Here is a 27190-nt window from a genome sequence, read left to right on the forward strand (position 1 = left end):
CTGCTGTCCTGATTGTCCACAACTGCCCTCCTCTGCCAGCCATGTTGTGGCCACATGGGGGTAGCCACAATTTGCATATTATCTCTTATGTAATGGTCAATTTGCATATTATCTCTTTATTATATAGGATATGCAAAAATCATGGACATAGACAATACTGTGGTGAAAACCTGGGAAGCAGTAGGGGTGGGGACAGAGGTCAATCAGGGGAAAAAGGGAGACATCTATAATACTTTCAACAATAAAGATAAACTTTAAAAAATAAAGTCTTTTATTTTAAAAAAGATTAGATAGTACAGTTGCTGCAAACATGATTAATATACAAAAATCAGCCAATGAGAGCAATTTTTTTTTAAGTGGGAAAATTTTCATTTATTATTATATTATTTTTATATCTTATACTAGAGGCCCAGTACACTAAATCCGTACACTGGGGACCGGAGAGGAGGGTCCCTCAGCCCGGCCTGCACCGTCTCGAAGTCTGGGATCCCTCTTGCAGGCCGGGACCCCTCGCTCCTTACCACCCGCCTGCTCACTGTTCCTTACCACTCTGCTCACTGTTCCTTAGCGCTACCGCTGCCACTGCACTCACAAGCCATGAGCACAGCTTCTGCCTGAGGGGCACTCCCCCTGTGGGAGCACACTGACCACTAGGGGGCAGCTTCTGCATTGAGCATCAGCCCCCCTGGTTGTCAGTGCGCCATCATAGCAACCAGTTGTTCTGCTGTTCGGTGATTTGCATATTAGAGTTTTATTATATAGGACTAGAGGCCTGGTGCATAAAATTTGTGCATGGAGGGGGGTTCCCCTCAGCCCAGCCTGCACTCTCTCCAATCTGGGACCCCTCAGGGGATGTCTGATTGCCGGTTTAGGCCCCAATCCCAGGGATCGGGCCTAAACCAGCAATCAGACATCCCGGATCAGAGTTAAGCTTACGCTTGAGCTCAACCGTAAGCCAGTGTGTGGCCAGATGGGCAAGAGAAAGGGAGAAAATGCAAATGAGATACATAGGCATCTCACACACAACTGGAGCATTTCTAGATAGAGTGCTGGGAAGAGGAAACAACCAGGACTTTTAATGCCCAATATCAAACCAAAACAATAGAAGTCCAAACAAATGAAACCAAAGTTATAATAGTTCTTCCAACAGTCATCTAATTTGCTTTCTATGCTCACTGAAAACTGCTTTAAGTTCTGGTTATTTCCACAATTTTTTTTTCTAAAAAGATGTCTACAAAAATGATTTTTAATGAATGGTTACATTTAAATCCCATTTAATGAAAACAAACAAACAAACAAACAAAAAACCACACAGTGCTTTGTAAGTGCAAAGACTTGGTGCTTTTCGCTGTTTAAATTCTGGCATTTTTCTCAGTTATCCTTCACTGCAGTTCTGGAGCACATGTTTGAGCTCAACATGAAAACGCCCCAGCGCAGGAGACACGGTCCCTTTCCCGAAGGCATCCCCGCCTATCGCTGCTGTCAGGGGGCCCCTGGGCGCTGTCCCCTAGCTCTCCTCCCAGCAGCACAGCGCCCCCTTACCTCGTGCAGCGTGAGGTGCTTGCCATCCTTGCGCTTGGAGTCGAACCTCCCGTAGATGGCGCTGTACTTGCGGATCTCCTCCTCCTTGCGGGGGTCCTCGTCGCTCATCTCGAAGATGTGGCCGATCATCTTGGCCAGCTTCTTGTTGGCTTTCAGCAGCTCCTTCGCCTCGCCTGGCTCGCTCCGGGGCAGCGAGGCGGCCATGCGCTCCACACACTCGGCCACCGAGAGCGCGGCCGCGGCGTCCAGGGCCTCGCTGCTCTCCTTGGGGGACGCGGGGGAGCCCAGGTCGGCGGGGGACAGGCTGTGCTCGCTCTCCGTGCCGTGGGGGCCCTGCCAGAGCCGGGGCTCCCCGACCCCTTGCAGCGCCAGGCTCCCCGCCCCGTCGGGCTTGCCCGGGCCCGGGCTCTGCACGCACGTGATGGCCGCGCACTTGGGCACCTTGACGTGCGGTTCCCGGGCGCCGCTGCCCCTGTCATAGCTGGCACAGGATATGCCCAGCCACGTGGGCGACCCCTCGGGCAGCTTGTAGATGGGTATGCTGCTCACGGGCAGGGAGGTGAGCGGCTGGTTGAAGAGGCCGGGGTTGGTGACCCAGTCCCGCAGCGCCTTCTGCAGCCTCCGGACGTGCAGGGGCTTGCTGGCCATGCCCACGAGGGCCATGATCTCCAGGAACTCCTCTTCTCCGGCTTCGCAGAGCTGCTGGACGTCATCACCGCCTTGCTGGATGAAGGCGTCAAAGTAGGACAGCAGGTTGGCCTTCTGCAGTATTCTGTACAGCTGCAGCTCCCCCAGCGTCCGCGGCAAGGCCGCAGCCATCCCTGCGGGGGTGCTTAGCCTGCAAGGGAAGAGGGACAGGCTCATCACAGGGCCCCAAACTCCTCACCCAGGACTCGCAGCCACTCGGGATCTGGGCATGGGGGTGGGAAGTGCAAAGCCAGATGCATCAGCACAGCCAATGACTGTGAAAGAGCCGAGCCCTCCGTACCCTCATCTCCTTCTGCTCTCCCCACAAGCCTATGGGCCAGTGTAGCTGTTTCCATTTTAAAGAGAGAAACCCAGAGGCTCAGACTTGCCTGTGGGTTCACTGCTAGTTGAGCAAGAAGTCTAGGGACTCCAACCAAAGTGCTCAGGGCGCCGTAGCCCATCTTTCTTTCTTTCTTTCTATTTTAATATATTTTATTGACTTTTTACAGAGAGGAAGAGAGAGGGATAGAGAGTTAGAAACATCGATGGGAGAGAATCATCGATCAGCTGCCTCTTGCACACCCCCTACAGGGGATGTGCCCGCAACCAACGTACATGCCCTTGACCGGAATCGAACCTGGGACCTTCAGTCGGCAGGCTAATGCTCTATCCACTGAGCCAAACCGGTTTCGGCGCCCATGTTTCTGATACTCACTTCGCTGCTTCCATGGTGTGCACACCGAGGGGAAGCAAGGAATACTCAACTTCAGGAGGAGGTAAGAAGCCTGACATTCCACCATTCGCTGAATACTTACTTTGTGCCAGGCAATGTGATAAACACTGTACATTACATTCATCATGTCTAACCTGCAAGGTAGGTTTACGTAGTTATTCTCATTCTCCAAAGAAAAAACAGCCACATCAGCCTGGTAGGCAGAGGAAGAGAGTGCCTTCAGCATGAACTGCAGATGAGAAGAGAGAAGACAGTATCTTAGGAACAAGGAAAAAAGGCAGGAAGACTTCCAACAAACCAGTGACAAGACCTGGTGATCCTTCGGCCTACTGCGCATGCCCAGGAAGAAAGGAGTGATGGCTGACTACAGGAGTCTAGACCATGACAGGCCTTGGGGACACAGACAGATCCGGACGACGGATGTCCTCCAAACACCCTGCACTTCATGGCACAGCGCTGGGGTCTCAGGGTGCACACGGGTTGGAGATACAGGATGACACCAGGGAGGGCGAGAGAGCCCAAGACAGAGCCACAGAAGAGACAGAAAGGGCAGAGCCAAGCAAGACAGAGGAGCCGCCTTAGAAAGAACAAGACCCAGCAAAGCACTTCTTGACCTCTCAGCAGCCTTCACGTTTTTTCGCCGTTGCCTGGAGACCTCCCACATACAAAGGTGTGGGCCAAGTGCTTCCATTTAAGAGAAACAAACTTGTAATAGCGCACCCTCTTAGGATTAAAAGGACCCTGCAGCCCTCTGTGGAGAAAATTACAGAAGGCGAAAAGAATGCAGGGGAAAATGGAAGCTCCACTCTCAAGTGAAAATTCCCTGGGAGACCAGGCCAGCAGAGGAATGCCAGGGACACCCCGAAGGCCAGACCAAACCTGGGACTTGTGCTCCAGGCCATCAATCAGAATGCTCCCCCGGATTTGCGTCTCGACCACTCTTTCCCTCTCTCTGCCACTCTAAGGCTGTCTCCTGGGAAGCCCCACTCCTGGAACCCGTCACCCATAATGTGCTTTGATCAACTAGCGACTCCTCAACTTTTAAGGCTTTTTCTTTGTCAGGGGTATTGCCATGTGAACTGATGACTTTCCGAGAGACTTCTCCGGCAAACCACAGAAGAAGATCCCTGTTCAGTTACCCCTCTGAGCACTACAAACTCCTCTGTGTAGTGATCATCCAGGAGCTTAAGGTCCGCCTTCACCACCACGTCACCTCAGCCCACTGGACAAAGACAGTCTTACATCTTCCCGTCCCCACTGATGGTCTGCTGGCCCTCCCCGCCTGAGTATCACCCAGCTGGAAACTGACCCACAAAAACGTGGCTCTCAGGGGTGACAGACACGAGCTCAATTCTGTTTCCCACCGTTACATCAAAGGCTTCTAAAAACTGTCTAAGGCAGAAGGACAGTAACTTACTTTCCCATCATACACCTAATGCAATAGCTCCACAGGTTATCAACTCAAGAGCATACACACACACACACACACACACACACACACACCAAATCCTTTTTATAAGAGGGCTGTAATTTTGCAAGGTTTATGATACCATCAATTATCTATCTCATCCTATGTACTCCCCAAGTTATGGAATAGAGGGGAGAGTATTTGAGAAAACCTAGAATGGAGTTTTTAATCTTTTTATGAGCTATAAGAAAAAAATGTTAGGCAAATAAAATTTAAAAAGAAACTTAAAAGGAGAACTAAAGACCCAAGCTTAAGTTTTATTCTTCTGAGAGAAAAGGCAACAATTTTAGAATATATTCATTTTCAACTGTTTATTCTCTCTCATCTTTACCCAGAAATAAAGGAAACTCCCTAGCTCACAGGAGAAAACGCTCAGTACTGGTGAGAAAGTAGTTGTGATTATAAAGCTCTGTAAGGACTGACAGGGCAAGAGTGTATTTCCAAAGTCAAGATACCCGCTGACAGCGAAGGAGATGAACTTAGAGTCCAGGGGGCTTCCTGAGGCCGCACTGCCTGCTGGGAAAGGAGTTTTTTCCCTGAGCTCTGGCAGGAGGAGAGTGCTTCAGTGTCCCACAAAGGTGTGCTGTGATCCTTAAACACCCACCACTTCACATACTAATTAGATTTAATGTAAAAGAAAATTTTTATATGATGAGATTTTCTGTTTTTACAAATTCTACTCATGCTTCAACATGAAGGTCAAATACACCAAGAGAAAGCCCTAACTGCATCTTTCCTCACACACCGTGCACAGGGAGCACATCCACCCGGCAGTTCACAACTCCTCCCGTGTGCCAGCCACTTCACAGCATCCATCACAGCGGTGGTGTGGGCCAAGAGCTTCTCCAGGCGAGCCCACCTTCCCTCCGAATCCCAGGACAGCTCAATCGCTGGCAGACTTAAGTGAGAGTGGGCATACCGTGGAGCTCAGAGAAGGAGAGCATGCCCCACAGCCCTGGTGTGGGCGGCTTTCTGGAAAAGGCCTGGGGGTGTGAGGGGAGAAGGCTGCCTGGCCTGGAGTGGGGAGCTGGAGGCGCGTGAGGGACGCTCATTCCATCTGGCTGGTAGGAGCGCAGGGCATCACAGGGGCCAGAGAGCGAGCTGGGGAGCCAGCTGTGGACCTGGGATGCCCAGATGAGCCGTCTGGACTTCTTTCTCTAGTGGAGACATTGGCACAGGTGAGCCAAGAGCCACCCTGTGCTCCAGGAAATGCAAGTTGGCGCTGCAGAGAGGAGGTGAGAGAGTTGTTGGGACAAGGCACTTGAGAGCTAGAACTTTGGGGCAGAGGAAGAAGAGGGGGGATGCTGTGGCTTGAGGACCCAGATTTGCGGAAGGAAGAGGAAAACACAAAGATGCAACCCTGCTTCCGTTAATTCAGGAAACTGGGAGAGCAGTGGTGCCACTAGAGAAATAAAGTGGAAAGAATAAACATGGGAGTCTGGAAGGGAGGAAGGTAAGAGAAACATCCTTGCTTTCAGAATTACCCATTTTGAGATTTTGATAATCCCCAAGTAGTAGTTGAAATGCTGAATCAGAAAAATGTTTTGAGCAATGGTTTTCAAACTTGTCAGGTATGAAAATCACTTTAAATACAAAGTTGCAAATATTGATAGCTCTGCTTGTAGCATTTGTTGATTGAGAATGTATATGACAATGACTACTATGACTTTGGTTATACTTTTAATTAAGAGACTGTATTTTATTAAGTCATGAAGTACTTACTTTTCATTTGCAAACCTGGCATGACTGAGGCATCTCACTCCTCAGTCAGTGCTTGTGCACCTGGATCTGAGAGCACTTGGCAGTAACCCTGGCCCCGGCCCAGGGGCCCCTCCTCCAGCTACAGTTACAATCTGGAGGGCCGTCTCTCAGAGGCGGTGGTGACTGGAGCTGGGGAGTGGATGTGCTCATCGAGGGGGAATATCAAAAGACAGTAGAAAAAAGATCGAATTTTAAAACTTTGAATTAAAGTTTGGCAAAGAACTGCAAAGGGAAGGTAGGGAAGACACCGTGTAAGTCTAGGTGAAAAGCATTTCAAGGACTGGCGTCAAGCTGCGGAGAGGTTAGAGAGAGGCCAGTGGTTACTGGCGAGTTTTGAGAGTGAGCTGTGGGGCCATACCACAGGCTGGAGCTTGGAATAGACGGAGGCAGGAATGAAGAAATAGCTCTTTTCCCCAGTGGCCACGAATGGCCTCTGTCCTACCCGGAATCCCCACGTCCCAGCGTGGAGGATGTCAGGGAAGTGGTTTCCCACAGCCTGCCAAGGGCTTCCTTGTGGTTCAAGGACTAAGCAGGAGTGGTCAGGGCTAAGCCCCCCGAGGGCAGGAACGTGGTCTCATCATCTTCTCTCCCCCTCTGTTCCTAGCACAGTGTTCAGCACCATCTCCATAAAGGCTGCTGTTACATGAAGCCCAATGTCCGAGTTGGACTCTGACCAGCAGCTTCCTTGGTATCCAAAAGGGATGCCTTCGGATGATCGGCGTCCCAGGGGATTAGCAATCTAATAACCTCCTGCTCCTTTACAGACCAGCCCTCTTCATTCTCTCATCCTCAGGACTTCCTCTTTCTTATCAGGCTGTATGTTGAATTCTCATGACACAGGTATTTCCCCCAAGAGATCGAAGGCTCCTCTCCCAAATATAAGAACTCCACCTGGTTAGTGTTATCATATACATATGTTTTGGGGTTTGTTTTTTTTAAAATATATTTTTATTGTTTTTTTACAGAGAAGAGAGGGATAGAGAGTTAGAAACATCGATGAGAGAGAATCACTGATCAGCTGCCTCCTGCACACCCCCTACTAGGGATGTGCCCACAACCAAGGTACATGCACTTGACCGGAATCGAACCCGGGACCTTTCAGTCCGCAGGCTGACGCTCTATCCACTGAGCCAAACTGGTTTTGGCATTATATACATATGATTAGTCATGAGAGATCCTAGATCTTTTTCTTTATGGTTCCTATAAATTAAAACACAGTATAAACTATCCCCAAACAACAAATATCAATCTTATAAATGATCGTTATATTCAGATGATTTCATAATCATCACTCTTAAATTCTCCTCTTCATGATGTAGGAAACATATATAGACATTTCAGGCATCTATATCTACACACACACACACACACACACACACACACACAGTGTGTGTATACGCACACTTTTATGAAATCTATGGCATTCCAAAGAGACACTCCTCCAGGAGTGGAGAGAAACCTGGGGCTAACTCCAGTAAGATGTGGTTTACTTATGCAGAGAACCATAAATTCCTGCCTCCCAATGCTGCCTGAAACTTTTACTTTAAAATTATCTCCACATCTAGATGCACACCAGTGGGAAGAAAGACAGCGAGGGCCAGCAGGAGGAAGGGCAGGGCAGGGTGCTGAGGGCAGAGACTACATGGAAGGCCCTGAGGTGCCACCTCTCGCTCGGAGGAGGGGCCCAGAGGGCCTGGGAGAAGGGGGCAGTGGGTAGGTAGACTGAAAGGCTGCAACTGAAAAGGTTTATAAGGAGAATTTGACTTGGGGAAGGATGGGCCTTAAGCCTAGGAAATGGATTCTTCTCACTTCTTCCTAGGCCTAGAGCTCCGCTAAAGTAACAAACGTACCTCAGTTACATCGTGACTGAGGGGCTGGCCTGGGTAGTAAACTCCTGTGTATGTGTTTCAGGTACCAAATGATTTACCCAGAGGCACTTGTAAGCTAAATCAAGATGTTTTTGGATTTTAATACTGTTATAGCTATGAATTAAGCATTAGCTTCTAGTAAAATTAAATGGTAATTTGGGAAACTTAAAATATTTTTCTCTATTGATTCTTTTCTGAATTCTGAATGACGCTGCGGGGAAAAATTCTTTCAGATCCCTTAAAGTTCTAATGAAAGTGTAAGTTTAAAATGATCAAAATTAGAAAGAAGTAAACCAGATTTATTTTGCAAGTAAGCCATACCTATGCATTAACCTCACTATAATACCAATAGGTAAATATCAGTATCATACAATATGACTGGAAATTCTTCAAACAACCAACAGCCACGTCACTCATCACACAATATGTGCCCTCCAATCATTTAGTATACATACAGAATATCTAAATTTCATCTTTTCCAGAAAGTTCTCTTTAAAAATTACAAAATTAACATACTGTTTATATTAATGTGCAGCCTCCTAAATAAAACATACTGAGAAATGACAAACTATCTGAAAGCTTAATGGTATTTTTAGCTGTGAGAATTCTGACAAGGATTACTGTTTTCCCCAGCATCAATTTCTCTAAGTTCCATCATTAAGTTTAACAGAGTATATTCTATTGTACTAGTTTTTGAACATGTCAGTTCAGAAAGGAAATTTGCATTTAATATAACTGTGCAATTCTTCATTCTACTAAAAAGAGTAAGAGAAGTAGTTAAGATAAATCCAAAGCAAAGGGCCTAGCTAACATGTTATGCTTGAGTGGTATTGTACTAATTCCTTAAAATATTTTAAACACTCCACAATGAAATGTATGTATGTATGCAAGTTAATTATACATTATCAAGACCTTAAACTGTTCAAAACATACTATAAAATGGTCATTTTCATGTAAATAAAACGTATCATGTTTCTGTGGCATCCAGAATACCGACTCACGTTTAAAGGTGTTTTTACAGCCTTCTCATTTCCAATAATGTCCATGAATGGCACAAACAAAAACAATTAGATTTATTACAATGGAATGGATGAGGCCTAAGTCTTAGGACAGTGTCTAGGTCAACAGACACAAAAACCTGACATACTTCTATTTCCATCCAACGATCTTTTGCTTTAAATATTTCAAGTTTATGCAATAAATCCTTCAAAGGTTTCAAACCCCCATTTTGTAATACATGTAACTTCTTATTTCAAAGAACCCACAGTGCCACGCTCCAGAATCTAGAATAACAAACCAATATGCCTTAAAGTGGTATTAAAGGAAAACATCTGTGCCTGGCCTGGGTGGCTCCGTGGCTGAGTGCAGACCGATGGAACCATGAGGTCAGGTTAGATTCCCCGTCAGGGCCTATGTCCGGGTTGTGGGCTCATCAAGCTCATCGGTGATTCTCATCATTGATGTTTCTCTCTCTCCCTACTTCCCTCTCTGAAATCAATAAAAATATTTTGTAAAAAAGAAAAAATATTTAATGCTTTAACTCAGTGGTTGGCAAACTGTGGCTCGAGAGCCACATGCAACTCAAGAGCCACATGCAGCTCTTTGGGCCCTTGAGTGTGGCTCTTACACAAAATACCTGGGCGAGTCGATGTTGGAAGAAGTGGCGTTAGAAGAAATTTAAGTTTAAAAAATTTGGCTCTAAAAAGAAATTTCAATCGTCCTGTTGATATTTGGCTCTGTTGCTTTAACTTATTCTCTAAACAAGGAGAATGAAGATCTATTAACTTTCCTATTGAACAATGGATGTTATTTACTAGTCACAAAAAGGAAATTTTAAAATTAATTTAGCTTAGATTACTCAATTTTATCAATAATTCTGAAATAAGCCAAGATGTAAAGTATTTAGTTATTAAACATAGCAAATTATTTACTAGACATATAAGCTGACTACATTTAGTATGCGTAAGGATTTTTGTCATTTTAATCAGAGACAGAATGAAATAAAATAAAACATACGCCGCAGTGTTTTTATTACTCCTATTCTTCTCATTGATATTCACATATAACAGAAAAGTATAATAGCCAAGGAAAACACTTTTCTAATACCAAGATGGCATGTTAACGTTTGTGCAAAATGCTAAAAATAAAATTAAAATAAGGAACCTTTCAATGGTTCCTTGAAGTAATTTTTTGCCAGACCCAATTTTCCACTATCTTACACTCAAACAAGAATAAGGGCGGCTGACCTCATCAGACATCTATAAGGACCCATACATGCAGGATCGACAGCCTTAAGAACAACGTAATTTTAAAAAGTTAATGAGAGGACAATATTTAATGTCTTACTACTGAAAAACGAAGGGAAAAGGATCCCCTTGAACCCACCCAAAGGCCACTCGCCTGGCATTTAGATTAGAAGCAGCTCTTTCAAGTCTTCAAAGACACCGGCCTCCACCAGAAAGAAAGTAAATCCTATGCATCCTCTGCCAGTATTTCTCCAGAAACCCACACGTACGTTATGACATGTCATCGTTTGCTGTTTCACAGGGAGGAACTTGCAAAAAGTGAAAACCTGAGAAGGTAATTCACTGCGTGCACTTTTCTAACAAAACAGCCTAGCATTTCCTGCGTGACTAATCCATCTTAAACTGCGTTCCTCTGTTCCTATGCAATCTAATATCACCTATTAAAACTGCCAAAATGTTTTTAAACAAGACCCGAGAGTTTCCCTTGCAGCTTCTGATCTTTGCACTCCCTAAGTTTGCAAGTTTGCAGACACATCACTGGCAAACCAACTGGTAGTGACAGGTTAACTCGGATGAGATTTTAAAATGACAGCTATCCCCAAATTCTGAACGCTCCCAAGGTCTGCTGGTGCGAGAGGTCAGTACAGTCTATGCAAGTTAAAGAATCCTCCAGATCGCCAGCTGCAGAGCTGGGTCAGCGAAACCGAGAGGCATATTCCTCCTCCAGTCGCCTTCCCCCCAGACCTCTGCAGCTCGCTGAGGGTCCTTTCCCATCCCCAGCGCTCTGAGCCCTGCGTTTGCAGACCCTAACCCTCTGATGGCACTCGCAATGTGTCTCCACGAGGAGGGTCACACACCTCTGCGTCCGAGCCCTGAGCGTCCCACGTGTGTTTGCAAATTCCACGCTCGCCCTCGGCGCGCACAACGAGTCTCTCGCCTCCCCGCGCCCCGGTGCCAAGTTTCTGAAGCCACTTCCCGGCAAACTCCTTCCGCTGTGCAGGGCGCTCCGCTCGGGCGAGGATGCCCAGGACCAAACGAGGACGGTGCGCCCGACTTCCACAAAGTAAACAAACCGCCGAGACCCTGCCCCGGAGGCCCTCCGGGCGCGCCCCCACCGCCGGGAGGGCAGGGATCGGCGCCCCGGCTTCCCCGAGCGGAGCCTCCCAAGCCAGGCCCGCCGCCGGGCTCGTCCTCGCCTCGCGGCCCCCGCGCCCCGCGTTTCTCCGGGAATCGCCCACACAAGCCGGATGCCGCCTCTCCCGGCGGCGGCGGCCGCGGCGGCGGCGCGGGGCCTGCTCCCACGGACGCCCGCACCCCACCCCGCCACCCCCTCCTACCCCACCCCCAGCGCCCGCGCGCCCCGCACCCGCGGACGGCGCTCGGTACGTACTCGGCCAGCGGTCCGGGCGCGCGCTCCCCCGAAGGCTGCTCAGCCCCGACTCCGAGGTGCCGGCCCCCGGCTCTCCCTGCACAGACTGCGGCGGCGGCCGGGACGCCCCCGCTCCCATCGAGGGGGGAAGGGACGGCGGCGGGCGCGCGCTCAGCTCCCCGCCGGCTCCGATCGCCCGCCTCCCGCCCGCAGCCCCGACGGCTCTCGCCCAGCCGCGCGGTGGGGGGGCAGCTCCTCCGCTGCGGGGCGCGCGGGCTGCGGCCGTGGCGCCTCCCCAGCGGGACCCTCCCTCCTGCTCCCCCTTCTTCCTCCTCCTCCTCCCTTCCCTCCTCCTCCCGCTCCTTCCCCGCCTCCCTTCCCCGCCTCCCTTCCCCGCCTCCGCCGGCTCCTCCCGCCCCGCGCGCGGCCCGCCCTCCCCGCCGCCCCCGCGCCGCCCCCGCGCTGTCACGTCGGGAGATTCCGCTCCGCCGCCAGCGCCGCTCCGGCGGCCGCCCCCGTGCGGCCGAGTGACGCAGCTCGGCGTGGGCGCCGCGGCCCCGAAGGGCGGCCCGTTCGCACGCGGCAGCTGGGAGGTCCGCGCGGGCGGCGGGCGGGGGCGGCTCGGGCTCCGGCTCCGGGCGGGGGCAGCGGGGAGGGGACGCCGCCTCGGGCCTGCTCTCCAGCTGCCGAGGGAGCCGGGAAGGTTTGCAATGGAAAGAAAAAGACTCATTTATATTTATATATTAAAAAAAAAAATTTTTTTTAATGTGTGGGGTTCCCGATATAGTATTTCAAAGAGCAAGCCCGCCAAACCCGACTCCCCCCCACACACACACACAGGCTTAAAACGTACAAAGAGCGCGCGGGGCCCACGGATCCAAGCGCCGGGGCGCCCCCGTCCTCGCCTCTGGAGGCTGGGAGGCCCCAGGAAGGTGGCTGCGACCGCGTGGGTGGGGGTGGCAGGTGCAGGCGCGGGTGGAAAACCGGGGTTCACAGAGGACCTGCCTGGCCCATGGTGCCTCCTCCCCACCGCAGCCCTGGCCCTGCGAGTCGGGGAGGCGGGGGCGATAGGAACCCATCAGCCCCAAGTACAGCGGTGACAAGGGTCTTGCTGGCTGCTAACTTAATTCCAACCTTACCAACCCTCCTCAAAGCCTGCCTGCTGGTTTGCCGGTTAACATCTTCCATGTCAGGCCTGGGGTGTGCTAAAAGAGAGTGCCCGCGACACGATACAGAAGTGTTGGGGTTAGCCTGCATGAACTTCTAGCCAAAGAAAGTATTAAAACACCTCCAAAAATGCACTTGGACCATTGCCAAAAAAATCTACTCCTTTCTTTGCAAAGATGGGAAGATGAGAGAGTTCCCCCGTGTTTGGCACCGCGTTCTGAAAGGGCAGGGAGCTTCGGTAAACAGGAGACCAGCGCAAATGCAGGTGGAGTCTGCTTAGCACACACGGAACACCCGCTCCACGGGCGGCCACGCCCACAGCCTGGCCGGCCTCCGGGGCAGGCCCACTTCGCTCTGGAGACACAAGGCATGCTTTGAGATGGGGAATTCTTCGTGCCACATCTTTATGTTGGAGCACTGGGTGGTGTGATAACATTGAAAGAAAACGAGCTTATTAAAGTGCCGAACCTCTTTTCTCTTCTTTCTGGGAAAACGTTATAGGAATGAGCAATGCCACAATGGGACATACAGAATGCCCTCCCCCCAAATGTATACATTTTTAGCTGATAGCGTTAAATGCAAATGAAATGTATTTTAATAAGCACCGCCTTTATAATTACATTCAAAGTGTGTATTCTTTTTCTTTTTTTTTTGGGGGGGGGGGGGGGGACAGCCTGTATACGTACTTATGCCTTTCTCCAGTGTTAGTAAAAAGTTCTGTCCTGGGTAGTTGTGTTGATGTTTCAAATGAATAAGCATGTTTGCTTCACCGGATTCCTCTCCTGAAGAAATAAATCATTCCTGGAAGTTTGTCTTAGCCTCATTGTCCTGGTTTTGCATCTGTGGACCTTGTTCTGCTAAAAGAAAGTTGCTACAAAACAAAGACAATTTCTTGGAAAGATGAAAGTTAAGTTGTCAGGCAATGAAGTCTGAACTGTCTTCTCTTCCGGTTATTCTCTGGATTCCTGATGTTGTGCAAACATTGCTGGTTATGAGCAGCTAGGGGAAAATGACTTTCTTCCGCAAAGATGAACCATCAGTGATTCACGAGTCATGAAACGCGTCGCTGTACCTGGACTGAGCCTCCCGGGACATTTGCCTCCGGCCTCGGGACAAAGGACGTTCAATCCTCTCTGCCAGTTGTCTGTCTTCTGCTGCTGACTGTGAGGCTGAGAGGAAGGGTGTGGGGGCAGACACCCTTTCTTCTGCCTCCGGCTGGTGCTTTCTACAGGGAAACGCTGAAACTGTCCTGTTGGTTGGTTGGTTGGTTTGGTTTCTAAGCACATTTAGATAGAATGTTTTCCACATTAAGAATGGCATTGTTGCCCCTGGTTGGTGGTGTTCAGTGGTTAGAGCCTTGGCCCATGCACGAAGGTTTGAAGGTTCCATTCCTAGGTTGCAGGTTTGATCCCTGGTTGCCACCCCTGCCCCCTAACCCCCACCCCCATATCCAGGAGACAATCTATATCTCCCTCCCTCTGTTTTAATCTCAAAAATCAATGAAAAAAATATTCTTGGGTGAGGATGAATACACAAAAAGGAATGGCATTCTTGACCCACTCTGTGTCGTCCTTAGTGTCCTTTGGTGCTGGGGCAGGTGTTGGGAGGAAGGAAAATGAAGAAAAGATAAAATGTTAAGCTTGTAGGCTTCCAGTTGTGTATGTCTATATGACAACACTTTATTCAATATGGCTGCTCAAAAAGGGGCCTTCACCTGTATCTGATACAACTAGGATTCTTATTATCTCTTACCACTTTTGTCACCCATCCCACCCCTAAAAACACCACCTCCATTCCTACACACACACACACACACACACACACACACACACACACAGTCTTCTCCCACTGCTAGGCTCGTGGTTTGCAGAGGGAAAGTATTCCCTCTGTAAGAACGGTTATAGTGTCTATTCCATATTCCATTCCATCTGTAAGTGCATCTTATTCTCTTGAATTCAGAAAATATATGTTTAATGGGATTTAAAAAATATTGTTAAAAATACTTCAATTATTAATGCTTTTGCAAAAATAAGGAATTATTTAGATTAAATAAAAAAGCTTTTCCACATTGTGGAACTAAAAAAGTTTTTAGTAAAACTAATAATGTAGAAAGTTGGTAGTGGTTCTGACATTTGAGCAAAAATTTCCCTGAAAGAACATTAATTTACTACTTTCAGAAAGTCATATTACTTTAAAATGCTTCAGTGATTCAAAACAAAAGAACTTATAATTGACTTAAAATGTTCTCAGGAGAGAGAAAGAATTGCATGGTTTATGACCTACAAGGTCTATGGTGCGGTACAATTCTGTTCTCTTGTTCTGTTATTCCCTTAGAACAATAATACACTTAACGGCTTTCTGCTCTGTGTGGTGGAGGCCCTGCAATTAACTGAGTTATGTTCAATATGCATATTACCAGAAATATAATTTAAAATTCTCATATTGTGCAATATGGAATTTAAAGCTTTAGATGTATATTGTAGATTTAAAATATTCAAATGTAGATGGTTGGGTGTCGACCTATGAACCAGGAGGTCATGGTTTGATTCCTGGTCAGGACACATGGCCAGGTTACAGGCTCAGTCCCCCAGTGTGGGATGTGCAGGAGGCAGCCAATCGATGTTACTCACTCATCATTGGTGTTTCTATCTTCTTCCTCTGAAATCCTATCTAATAAAAGAGAAACATGCAAATTAACTGTATCTTTGCTATGCCCACAAGCCATACTCACCAGCCAATCAGGAGTGAGTATGCAAATTAACCCAACCAAGATGCCAGTTAATTTGCATATCTAGGCACAGAGTAAAACAGAAGACAGCATAGAAGGAAGTCAAGCGCTGCAGGAGAAGCAAGCAGGGCAGTGGAGAAGGAAAGGAAGCTAGGAAAGGAAAAAAATATATATTTAATATAAAATATTAAATATATATATTAAATATATATTTTTAAAAAATATATATATATAAATATATATTTTAAATATATATATTTAAAAGGGAGCAAGGCTATAAGAAGAGAGCATGTAAAGAGAAGAGTCTTAGAATAATTGGGCAAGAGTTGGAAGAAAATGAGGGGAAATCAAAGGATGGAAAGAAGACAACTGCACTTGTGAGAAGCTGACTGCAATGGACATGACTATTCAGGGAGAAGTACTAAACCAAAGAAAAAGTACCCAAGTACAGGACTGTCCCAAAGAGGGAAAAGGAAGAGGCAGAAAAGAGATCATCTTCACTTAAATTCATCCGGGCCATGAAAGTGTGCTCTTGACTGGGGACAGGTGGCAATGCTGAGATGGAGTGGCTGGGTCAGATCTGCAGGAAGAAGGAAAGAGAACAGCAGTCAGCAAAGCCTCTCTCACTGGTGGAGATCCTGCGCATGCCCTTCAATTAGATGGTAACAAGTGGTGCGTGTATCAGGGGCATGTGTACGTCAGGAAAAGGAAGACAAAGGGTTCAGTGGGTTCAGAAGCACCAAGTGCTTTCACCATGCAGCTAAGGTATAAAGAAGGTGAGTATGTTAATAATGAGTTGAGCTAATTGTCACCACAAGTTACTCAACTCTGCCTGCCTTCTAAGAGCAGACACTTGGGAAGGACAGTGCTTATATTGCGCAATGAGAGATGTGAAGCTATTGAAGCAAAGGTAAATCAAAGATGATTCTGTTCTCTTATAATTACTGCCAATTAACATGTTTACAATTTTAATTATATTTTTGTGCTTACCCAGATTTAGACATCGTGACTCATCAGCTGGCCCAGGATTGGCGATAATATGCAATAGTCAAACATTTTAAGGATCTTTCCATTGATTGCTATACTTTTTACCTCCTCCTCTAAGAACAATCTCTATTAGTGAGAGTGAGAGTTCTTTCCAGCCATAAAATATGTTCCTTAGATAAAAGTTCCCAAATTTCCCTGTTGTTGGTAAGGTTAGGGGCTGCTGTGCAAATTGCTGGTAACAACCTTTAGAAGGGCAGTTGGTAAATTGAACTATGAGTTTCAATATGATTTGGTCCAACAGATTCACTTCTAGGATGTTATCCAAAGTTTATTAACATCTAAGAAAAGGATATTTATCACAACTTGATTTATAAATTAAAAAACTAAAACATTAAAAATTATGATTGTTGATTTATATTTCATCTTTATGATGAAATATATTCAATTAATATTTAATAGTGTTGGGAAATGCTCATGATAAAATATTATTGGTCAAAACAGAGCAGAACAATTTATAATCTCTCTACCTATAAGTAAATATGGCAGGACATTTACCAAATGTTACCAGTAGTTATCTCTAGCTGATAATACTATAGATAATTTTTATCTTCTTCATGCTTTTTTAATTTTCAAAAACTTCAACCATAAATATGCATTAGTGTAAAAATCAGGAAATCTTTAAATGTTATTTTTAACAAAGATCTTACTTTAAAAGTGGCTTACAATGAAATGGAAATTAAGACAAAATTGTACTATATTTATCTACTTGTTTGAAGAGGACAACAAAAATTGGGAACTCGCCCAACAAATAAATTGAGCCCACATGTCTTGAGAGTCAATCACCTGCCAGGTAGATACAGATAAAGTTTGCCTGAACTGCTTTAATTTGTCATTACAAATACAGCCATATATTTTTCTGACTAGTTGTTCAAGCATGCATCCACTTCTATCTTCTTGCAGGTGCCCCTGCTCCAGGGCCTTGCCCAATCCCAAGCCTTTGTCATTCAGCATGGCTTTAGTTCCTTGGGCTCCCACATCCCAACAGTGATAGAACTGGTGATAGGCCAGCCTCTGATGTCATTGTTTCTCACTGGTCCTGTTTTGCCACCAAACTGACTGCAGTGCTGGTTGATGCTGCTGGAGACCCTTTTGCTGCTGGAGACCCTTCCCCTTCTTTAGGGGAAGACAGAGGAGCCACTGTCTCCAAGACAGCGCTTGTGGGGCTCAGCTCTCCTTATTTCACAAGCACAGCCATCGCCCTGTGGGCTCCCTGCTCACCTCCCAAGAGTGTGGGCTCCCTGCTGGCATGTGCACCTCCAGACTCAAACCATCCCTCTCCCCAGCCCTGGGATTCAACCATCAGCAATGGCTCCCTTTCAGAACATGACTTGATTGATGTTGATTTTGCTTTACAGTATCTTTTCTGGACTACATCCATTTTGAGTCATTCTCATTCCTGTTCTTCCAATCTCTTAGTTTGCCTAACAGTCGAGGCTCATTTGTGCCAGGACTGTTTGCATTGCTGCGAAGGTCCCGTGGCAGGCTGCCCAGATGCTTCTAATCCGAGCACCAGGGCAGCCACACAAGGCCCTCTGTGTGTCTGGCTGCGGCCCTGCCCTCCCACGCACGCATACTGTGGATGGGTAGGAGTTGAAGAACTGAACGCGCCACCTTCCTTGTGTGCTAAGGTCAAGAAATAGGCAGGTTTCTTATAAGGTGGCATTTCTCAAGCAAGAATGGGCACTCACCGGCACACAGGCAATCTGAGGATAATTAGAGGCAGGGGAAGATGTAAAGAAGTCGGAACAGTCTAGGCTTCCCACACAGCACAGTGGTCTGATTCCTAGGGGTCCTATCTGAGAAAGGAGGGAGGACCAGGCGAGGCAGGCCCCGCAGTGCTGCCTGGAGCAGTCGGCGCTGCTTTTTCTGCAGGCCCCGGGATCTGGCTCCCCAGTGCCCTTTTCTTTTCCATCCCACTTCCTGCACCTGCTTTCGCCTCACTTCCAGGCACCCCACATTCTCCTAACATCCAAGTTTGCTTCCCAACAAGGAAGGGTGTGATCGGATCCAAACAGGCCTGGAGGTGTGCTGATTGCACGTGCCACGTGTCTGAAGATGTGCATGCTTGGAAGTGATTTGTTTGTTCAACTGTTAAGCACCTACTGAGGGACACAGCCTAAGCCTATGTACTCAGAACTTTAAAGGAGATCTCTCAGCCCTGATTTCTGGTCTAGAAAATGGAATGGACTGTAAAACAACAGCTGCTCCACCTCATAAGAGGTTCCTGGTCACACGATAGAGTGATGGTTCTGCCTTGGATGGGGCACAGGTGAAAGTCATGAGGCTTATAAGAAAGTGGCAAATGGATCTGGCTGGTGTGGCTCGATGGTTGAGTATCAACCTATGAAACAGGAAGTCACAGATCAATTCCCAGGCGGAGGCCCCAGTTGCAGGCTCTATCCCCAGTGTTGGGCATGCAGGAGGCAGCCAATCAATGATTCTCTCTCATCATTGATGTTTCTTTCTCTCCCTTTCCCTTCCTCTCTGAAATATATACATATACATATACATATACATATACATATACATATACATATATATATATATATATATATATATATTTTTTTTTTTTTTTTTTTTTTAAGAAAGTAAAAAGTGGACAAGTCTTGAGGGATGACCTTAGCAGAAAGACTCAGGAACGAGGAGCATCTCCAGCGAGTACTGAGTCAATGACACAGCATGGTGCATGAGCAATGCATTAGAGCCATATTGTAAAAGATACAACTGTTCCCAAAGGACTGGAGAATGAAATGTGAAGAGGGCAGAGGTGGGAGGTGACATTGCAAAGAACAAGTTAGGCAATGGCCTCGTATGACACTCGCAGCAGCGTGGATTTCACCCTGTCAGTGTGGTTCCGTCTCCAGAGAATGTAAGCATCCAGCTGGTGGTGGTAGACCTCCGCATAGCAACCTGAGTACGGGGGGAGGGGGTTTGGGAAGGTTTCTGAAGTGCCCTCAGGGCTGTCTTTCTCAGTCCTCGGCATGGTTACACAATGCCCTCTCTGTAAGAACTTCCTGTGCTGCATGTTTCTTTCCACTACTTTTTTCCATGTGCATTAGTCTTTTCAATTGTTAAAAAAAAAAAAAGTTTTAAAAAAAATCAAGCTGGGAAATTTCTTGAAAACACAGATTGCAGGGCTTCACACTCAGTCATTCAGGTTGAGGAAGCTGGGTCAAGGATAAGGAATCTGACTTTTTAAGCAATTATGTTAGAGGAGCTAAAAACACAAGGGACCCCTAGACCACACTTGGACAACACTGCTGGGGCTGGTGGGGAGTTACCTAAAAGGTTTAAGCAAGAAATTAAGAGCAAAAGCTCTGCCTATCCGCCTGCGCTGGATGAGGGAGAGGAAGCTGAGGATGGCCACAGTCTTAGAGGACAGCATCTGCATGCCCTGGGTCCCCTCCCTGGTGTGCTCTTGAAGGAGTGGTGACAAATAGGTGCTAATGGGTTATAAGAACTAATGTATTACTTGAGATGTGTTTTCATTTGGAGATTCTTGAAATAGGAAAAAGATTGACCCAAGTACACTCATCCTATATAATAAAAGTCTAATATGCTAAGTGTCTGATCATTTGACCAGGCACTATGATGTGCACTGACCACCAGGGGGAAGATGCTCTGACTGATAGGTTAGTTTGCTGCTGGGATCTGGCCAATTGGGACTGGACAAGAGGGCCGGAGCCTTCCCACAGTCTCTCCCCAGCTCTGATAGGCCCCAATCAGGACTGGATAGGATGGGCCAGACACACCCTGGAGCCAACCTCCTTCAGTCCCTCCCCGGCCTCTAAAATATTTCTTCTAATTAATTTCCTTTATGTGCACAAATCTGTGCACTGGGCCTCTAGTTTCTAATACTTGAATTTAAGGCATGGAACAAAGCCTTGGAGTAGATATTCTTGGGCAAAGAACAACTTTCTAGAATTTTTAGATGAGGGCATTCCCAGCCTATGAGTAATGGTTGTTCAGCTCCTGACCTGCCATCATTATGCCATGTGCTTAGTGATGACAGATTTGCAGGAAAGCGGCTAAATTCTTTTCCTTGTGCCCTTTATAATCATAGGGATATTTTTGTGACATAAAGCAACGGACATGGTATTCTCCCAAACCCTAATCCCAAGGGGACATGGGGATGACACATTTTGTTGCAAAGTTGTTTTTTCTTCAGTGTTCACAGAGTTGGAAAGAGAAAGAGGAAACTACTTGGCCTTGAACAGGGAATGGGAAAGTCCACAAATCTGACACCGAGTTAGCACAGACTTTTCCTTCATGACCGATGGCACTGAGGAAATGCCATGAGGCTTTTTAGTTGCCATGGTTACTAACTTCTTTATAACCAGAGTGCATCCATTCACCAGATCAGCAAAACTTTTAAAGTCTGGCAACACAGTGTTGGCTAGGATTAAGAATATAGGGACTCACGTACTTCTTTTTATTTTTTTAATTAATCTTTATTGTTGTGATTATTACAGAGGTCCCTCTCCTCAACCCCCACCCCCCACCCCCATAGTTCCCACCCCACCACAGGCTCTTGCCACCCTTTTGGCTGTGTTCATAGGTAATGCATCCATGCATATAAAATCTTTGTCTAATCTCTTGCCACACCCCCCTACACCCTGTTTCCTCTGAGAATCATCAGTCTGTTCCATTTCCGTGCCCTGATTCTATTCCATTCACCAGTTTATTCTGTTCATCAGATTTTTTATTTGTTTGATTTTTAGATTCAATTGTTGATAAACATGTATTTGTTGCCACACTGTTATTCATATTTTTTATCTTTATCTTTTTCTTCTTCCTCTTCTTAAAGAATACCCTTCAGCATTTCATATAATACTACTTTGATGATGATGAACTCCTTTAGCTTTTTCTTGTCTGTGAAGCTCTTTATTTGACCTTCAGTTCTAAATGATAGCTTTCCTGAATAGAGTAATCTTGGTTGTAGTTTCTTGCTATTCATCACCTTGAATATTGCTTGCCACTCCCTTCTAGCCTGCATTGTTTCTGTTGAGAAATCAGCTGACAGTCATATGGACACTCCCTTGTAGGCAAATAACCGTTTTTCTCTTGCTGCTTTTAATATTCTCTTTTTGTCTTTAGCCCTTGGCATTTTAAATATGATGTGTCTTGGTGTGGTCCTCTTTGGGTTCCTCTTATTTGGAGTTTTGTTTGCTTCCTGAACTTGTAAGTCTTTCTTTCACCATGTGGGGGAAGTTTTCGGTCATTATTTCTTCAAATAGATTTTCAGTATCTTGCTCTCTCTCTTCTTCGGGCACCCCCATAATGTGAATGTTGGTATGCTTGAAGTTGTCTTGGAAGCTCCTTACACACTATCTTCATATTTTTTGTTTCTTTTTTCTTTTTGCTCTTCTGGTTGGGTGTTTTTTGCTTCCTCATATTTCAAATCATTGATTTGATTCTCAGGATCCTCTAGTCTACTGTTGAATTCCTGTATATTATTCTTTATTTCAGTCACTGTATGCTTAATTTGACTGGTCCTTTTCAACTTTTTTTTTCCTTTTTTTTTTTTTTGCATTTTCACTAAGATCCTTGAAAATTACACTAAGTCCTTGGGAGGTTTCTAAAAGATTCTTGAGTAACCTTATAACTGTGATTGTGAACTCTATATCCAGTAGTTTGCTTTCTGCCATTTCTCTAATTAGTGAAATGTTTGTCTCCACATTTTGGCTGCTTCCCTGTTTTTGTTTCTATGTATTGGATAGAGCTGCTAAGTCTCCTTGAGTTGATAGAGTGGCCTTGCATAGTAGGTGTCCTATAGGGCCCAGTGGCTCAGCCTCCCCAATCATCTGATGTGGACACTCTAGGTGCACCCCTTTGTGGGCTATGTGCACAGTCTTGTTGTAGTTGAGCCTTGATAGCTTTTGGTGTCACTGGGAGGAATTGATTTCCAGGCCAATTGGCTATGAGGACCAGCTATGACTACATTGGGAGAATTATTGTGCAGGAGACACCCTTATGGGGCAGGACTTGCTTTAGTGGAGCTTTGGTGCTCACTGAGTCTGCCCCTTGACTGTGTTGCTTATGGATGTGAAGAGTTGTAATCTGGTATGGTCTGACACTGACCGCTGGGTACACTGGCTCTTGGGCCTCCAGGGAGGTGCAAAGTCAGCCACTGCCTGCAGTCACCCAGTAGGAGCTACAGAGACATCTGCAGATTCCTCCTCTTTGTATCAGGTTTGGAAGTGTCCAGATGAGGCCCAGCTGTGAAGCAAGGCAGCCTGATTCTCCTTCTGGGTCTTGGGCCTTTTAATAGGTTTAGGGCTCCCTGACCCAGCTGCAGCTTGTTTGACAGGTTTTTAGCATGAGAAAGGACAGGCCATTCATATGCAAAAGCCATTGCCTACAGCTTGGGTGGCGTTGTAAATTGGTTGGTGTGGGGTCTCAGGATATCACCAGGGAAGAGTAAACATAAATGTCATCCCTGCAATTGGGGAGGTCCCAGCACAGGAACAATGACTGCTGGAAGAAAGTGCCTGCAAGTTCCTGTCCTGATGCCAGATATTCCAGTTTCTCCTTGTGTGTGTCTGGGTCCCCCAGGGCCTCATTCAACACTGGAGCCCAGAGGAAGCGGGAGCTTGTAAGTTCAGTTTGTGTACCAGCCTTTTAAGAGGAACAGCTGGGTCTCCAGTAGCCTGTCTGTCACTCAGCTCCAATCCGCACTGGTTTTCACAGCCCATAGTTCTTACTGCCCAAATGGACTTCTTTTCCCAGCTCTGGAACCCTTGGCTGGGGGTCTGTTGTGGGGCTGGGACCCCTTGCTCCTTCAGGTGATCTCCACAGAGATGACCTCCCTCCTGATTAAAAAAGCAACACACTTGGGTGCATGGTCACGTCAGAGTTGTGTGACCTGATCCACACAACCAGGGAGGGCAGTTAAATTGTGTGCAAGTCGCCTGGTTGGGTATGTAAGTGTCTTAGAAGACACTGTTTCTTTTTCATCTGGAACTCTGCGACCTTCACCCAACGCCTTTAAAATTCTTGAGATTTTTGTAGTTGACCATCATGCTTGGCCTCTTGAAATATTAAACCAATAAAATGTACCAAGGAGTATTATCATTTCGTCATCAGCATTGAGGTTCTCATTGGGAGCGATGTTGAAGAAGACTGGGTTCTTTCGCCAGCTGCGTTGGTGAATATGGTCCATTCTGCTTACCTGAGCTCCCCACCCCCTCCCCTATGGAGGCAGGGGCAGTGCTCTGAGGGCTTTCCAGCCTTGAACATGTGACCTGGCCCAGAGCATATAGCTGCTGCCCACAGGCATTTGGTGCATTGCTTTTTGTTTGTTTGTTTTTCCAGGAAGGGGTAGTTGGCAGGGTCAGGCGCAGCTAGGAGGGAGGCTCTGCATCATCCTGGATCAGAAACAAAACTTCTACTGTCGGGGATGTCAGATGATTACTCCTGGTTCTCATTTCTAGTTCAGATTCTGAGAGTTTGGACAATTGACCTTGATGAAAGGATTATGGTTGTGCTTGTTATCAGGAAACTTGTGAAGTCAATGCTTTAGGAAAGACTTTTCGTTGCTTATAAGAAAAATGAACTTCAGGCCAAGGGTGGAGGCAGCCCAGTCTCCTGAGGGACCAGAACCAAGAGCCCGGGAGCCTGTGGAAGCCAGGAAGCATGCTCTTCTTTGTAGACTCGTTGTTTCCCTCTCTCTCTTTTGCAGATGTTTTCACTGCCTCGGGGCACACAGCCCCAAACACTGCTGATCTGGATCCCAGTACACAGCTTTCTGTCAGAGAAACCAGGACAGACAGAGGTAAGCCTTTCTGTCTCCGACCCAGACTTCTGTGAGAGAGACTCTGATCAGCCCGGCTCAGGTACGGGGAATGCTCTTCACTCAGTATTTCATGCTGGAGTTAACAGGCATTACAGAACTGATGTTCTATTTTTAAAGAAAAGTGTATTATACACATACAGGGTGGGGCAAAAGTAGGTTTCCAGTTGTTCATATGAAAAATAATATAGCTCTTGCCGGTTTGGCTCAGTGGTTAGAGTGTCAGCATCTGGACTGAAGGGTCCAGGGTTCGATTCTGATCAAGGGCACATGCCCAGGTTTCAGGCTCAAACCCCAGTGTGGGGCATGCAGGAGGCAGCTGATCCATGATTCTCTTTCATTGTTGATGTTTCTTTCTCTCTTTCCTTCTCCCTTCCTCTCTGAAATTAATAAAAAAATATATATTTTAAAAAATAGTAATAATACAATAATAATATAAGAATAAACTGTGTTTCACATATTCACAGCTGTAAACCTACTGTTGCTCGCCCCCATGTAGCCCACGCTCATGGAACGTGTGGTGTGCTGTCGGGCTCTATGTTCTCGGAAGCGCTGGAGGTCTCCTTCCTTGAAGGGTGGAGAGCAGGGACAATCAGGCCTCCCCCATCGGTTCTGGTTCCGTCTCTCTAGGCATCTAGAACACTGCTCCTGACCTCCACTTTCAGAGGAGGCTGAATCTGCCCAGCATGCCTTGCAGCTGGACCTGCTGGTCCCAGCCTCTTCTCCAAGCCCTTCCAGTTAGTGAAGGGTGAAGCGTCTGACAGGGAGTAAATAATGTGCAGGAATTCAGTGATGCCAGAGGAGCCAGACCAATGCCAGGCAGTGACACTGTGACTTTAAGGACAACCAGGAACACGAGGCATTGCAGCTGCAGGATAAGCAGCTGTGGGCTCCCAGGGAGGCCGAGGCAGCAGGGTCCCAGCTGGGAGATGAGTGCCAGGGCAGGTGGCGGTGGCCCCCTTCCCCATAGGCTGTTTCTTCTTATATTTTTATTGATTTCAGAGAAGAAGGAGAAAGAGAGAGAGACAGAGAGAGAGAGAGAGAGAGAGAGAGAGAGAGAGAGAGAGAGAGAGAGAGAGAGAGAGAGAGAGAGAGAAAGAGAGAGAGAGAGAGAGAGAGAGAGAGAAACATCAGTAATGAGAGAGAATCACTGATTGGCTGCTTCCTACATGCCTCACACTGAAGATCAAGTCCGCAACCCAGGCATGTGCCCTGACCAGGAATGGAATTGTGACCTCCTGGTTCATAGGTCGACGCTCAACCACTGAGCCGTGCCGGCTGGGCCCCAGCAGTCTGTTTCATTCTGCTTAATAGGTTGTCACATGGATTGAAAAATGTACGTCTAAATCTATTTTTGGCTTTTAAATGTGCAAAGGAAACATGTCACTTTATTTTTTAATTTTTGTTAGAGGCAGAGACAGATGCTCTACAAATGTATGCATACCATAAGGAGTCCCTATTCCTTGGTTGTGCATCTTTGGAAGCAAAAATCAAGGACAAATAGGTCATCCCCCTAAGTTTCCCGCAGGACTTGGCAATAAAAACACTAGAGTCAGCACTGGTAACTAATAGAGACGAGAGAAATAAACCCAGAGAAGATGTTCATTTTTTTTTTTAAGAACTTTTAAAGGAAAAACAATGAAGTAAGCGTTGATGTAACATAAACATTATGTTAATGGTTAAATGTCAAAAGTACTGTAGATATAATCGTTTAAAATAGAAACATGTGAACACTTGTACAAATTCCCTCCCCAGAGGTGTTTGGAAATCTTCAAAGCTTAATATCCTTTTGTGAATGATCAATCAGAGTACATTGGGAATGAAGGAAATCTGAAAAAAATAAGGATACATTACCAATCCCAGACATATTCCTAGGAGGGAGTGTTAGGATATATTTAACTTCAACTTTAGTGATTCAAAGAGATATAAAAGAAAATCTTATAAAACAAAATACTGTAGACATGATTAATTAAAAATATATTTTTGAGCCCAGCCTGTGTGGCCCAGTGGTTGAGGGTGGATCCATGAACCAGGAGGTCATGGCTCAATCCCTAGTGTGGGGCATGGAAGAGGCAGCCGGTCAGTTCTTCTCTCTCATCATTGATGTTTCTATGTCTCTTTCCTTCTCTCTTCCTCTCTCTGAAATCAATAAAAACATTTTGAGTGCATCCTATTTTTCCAGCTGGTAAATAAGATGGATGTTGTCCTCACATATACTTCCCTGCCCAAATAGCTGCATGGGACGCAAGAGATTAGTCAAGACTTTTATTTTACAAATAAGGAAACTGAGGCCCAAATGTCAGATAAGCGAAACTGTCTATGTTCTTGGCCTTGCCATTTTTGCAATCTAAAAGAAGCATCTCTTGTCTTATAGATCTTTGTAAAATTCTCAAATTGTATCCCATATAACAAATGCAGCTATTAATTCACTTCAAAAATACTCTTTATATAGATTTTCAATATCCCTGTGCGTTTCTGGAAATAAACAGGATATCAAGTGAAAAAAAAATTAGCAAGGTCCAATTTTCAGTATCTAATCCAGTGGTTTTTTTGTTTGTTTTGTTTTGTTTTGTTTTGTTGGTTTTTTTTAAGAAAGTATTAGCCATATGATTCCTGTTACCATCCAAAACAATCATACTGTGTGGTACAGACCATCTGTTTAGGATATGACAGACACACTTGGAAAATCCAGCATAATGGGATCTCAAAACCATCATTTGTTAGAGAGGTTATTGGTCCAAGAAGACGCCCTTTGGGTCCGATGTGCTGAGGCATCATTAGA

General features: G+C 46.2%; 1 protein-coding gene across 6 annotated transcripts in view; it reads right to left on the bottom strand.

The window, feature by feature from the left end:
• The window catches only part of NAB1 (NGFI-A binding protein 1), a 55063-nt gene extending 43233 nt beyond the window's left edge, over positions 1-11830 (bottom strand). For 5 of the 6 annotated variants that reach the window (XM_045575778.1, XM_036422119.2, XM_036422117.2 and 2 more), the window contains exon 1: positions 1543-2380. In XM_045575778.1, the coding sequence (XP_045431734.1) occupies positions 1543-2361 (819 nt within the window). In that variant the 5' untranslated portion in view covers positions 2362-2380. Of the gene's footprint in view, positions 1-1542; positions 2381-11695 lie in introns of those variants that run through there. The other variant, XM_036422116.2, reaches the window with a different exon arrangement.
• Between the last annotated feature and the right edge of the window lie 15360 nt (positions 11831-27190).

The sequence above is a fragment of the Pipistrellus kuhlii genome, unplaced genomic scaffold (genome assembly GCF_014108245.1).
Source record: "Pipistrellus kuhlii isolate mPipKuh1 unplaced genomic scaffold, mPipKuh1.p scaffold_m20_p_7, whole genome shotgun sequence".
Lineage (NCBI taxonomy): Eukaryota > Metazoa > Chordata > Mammalia > Chiroptera > Vespertilionidae > Pipistrellus > Pipistrellus kuhlii.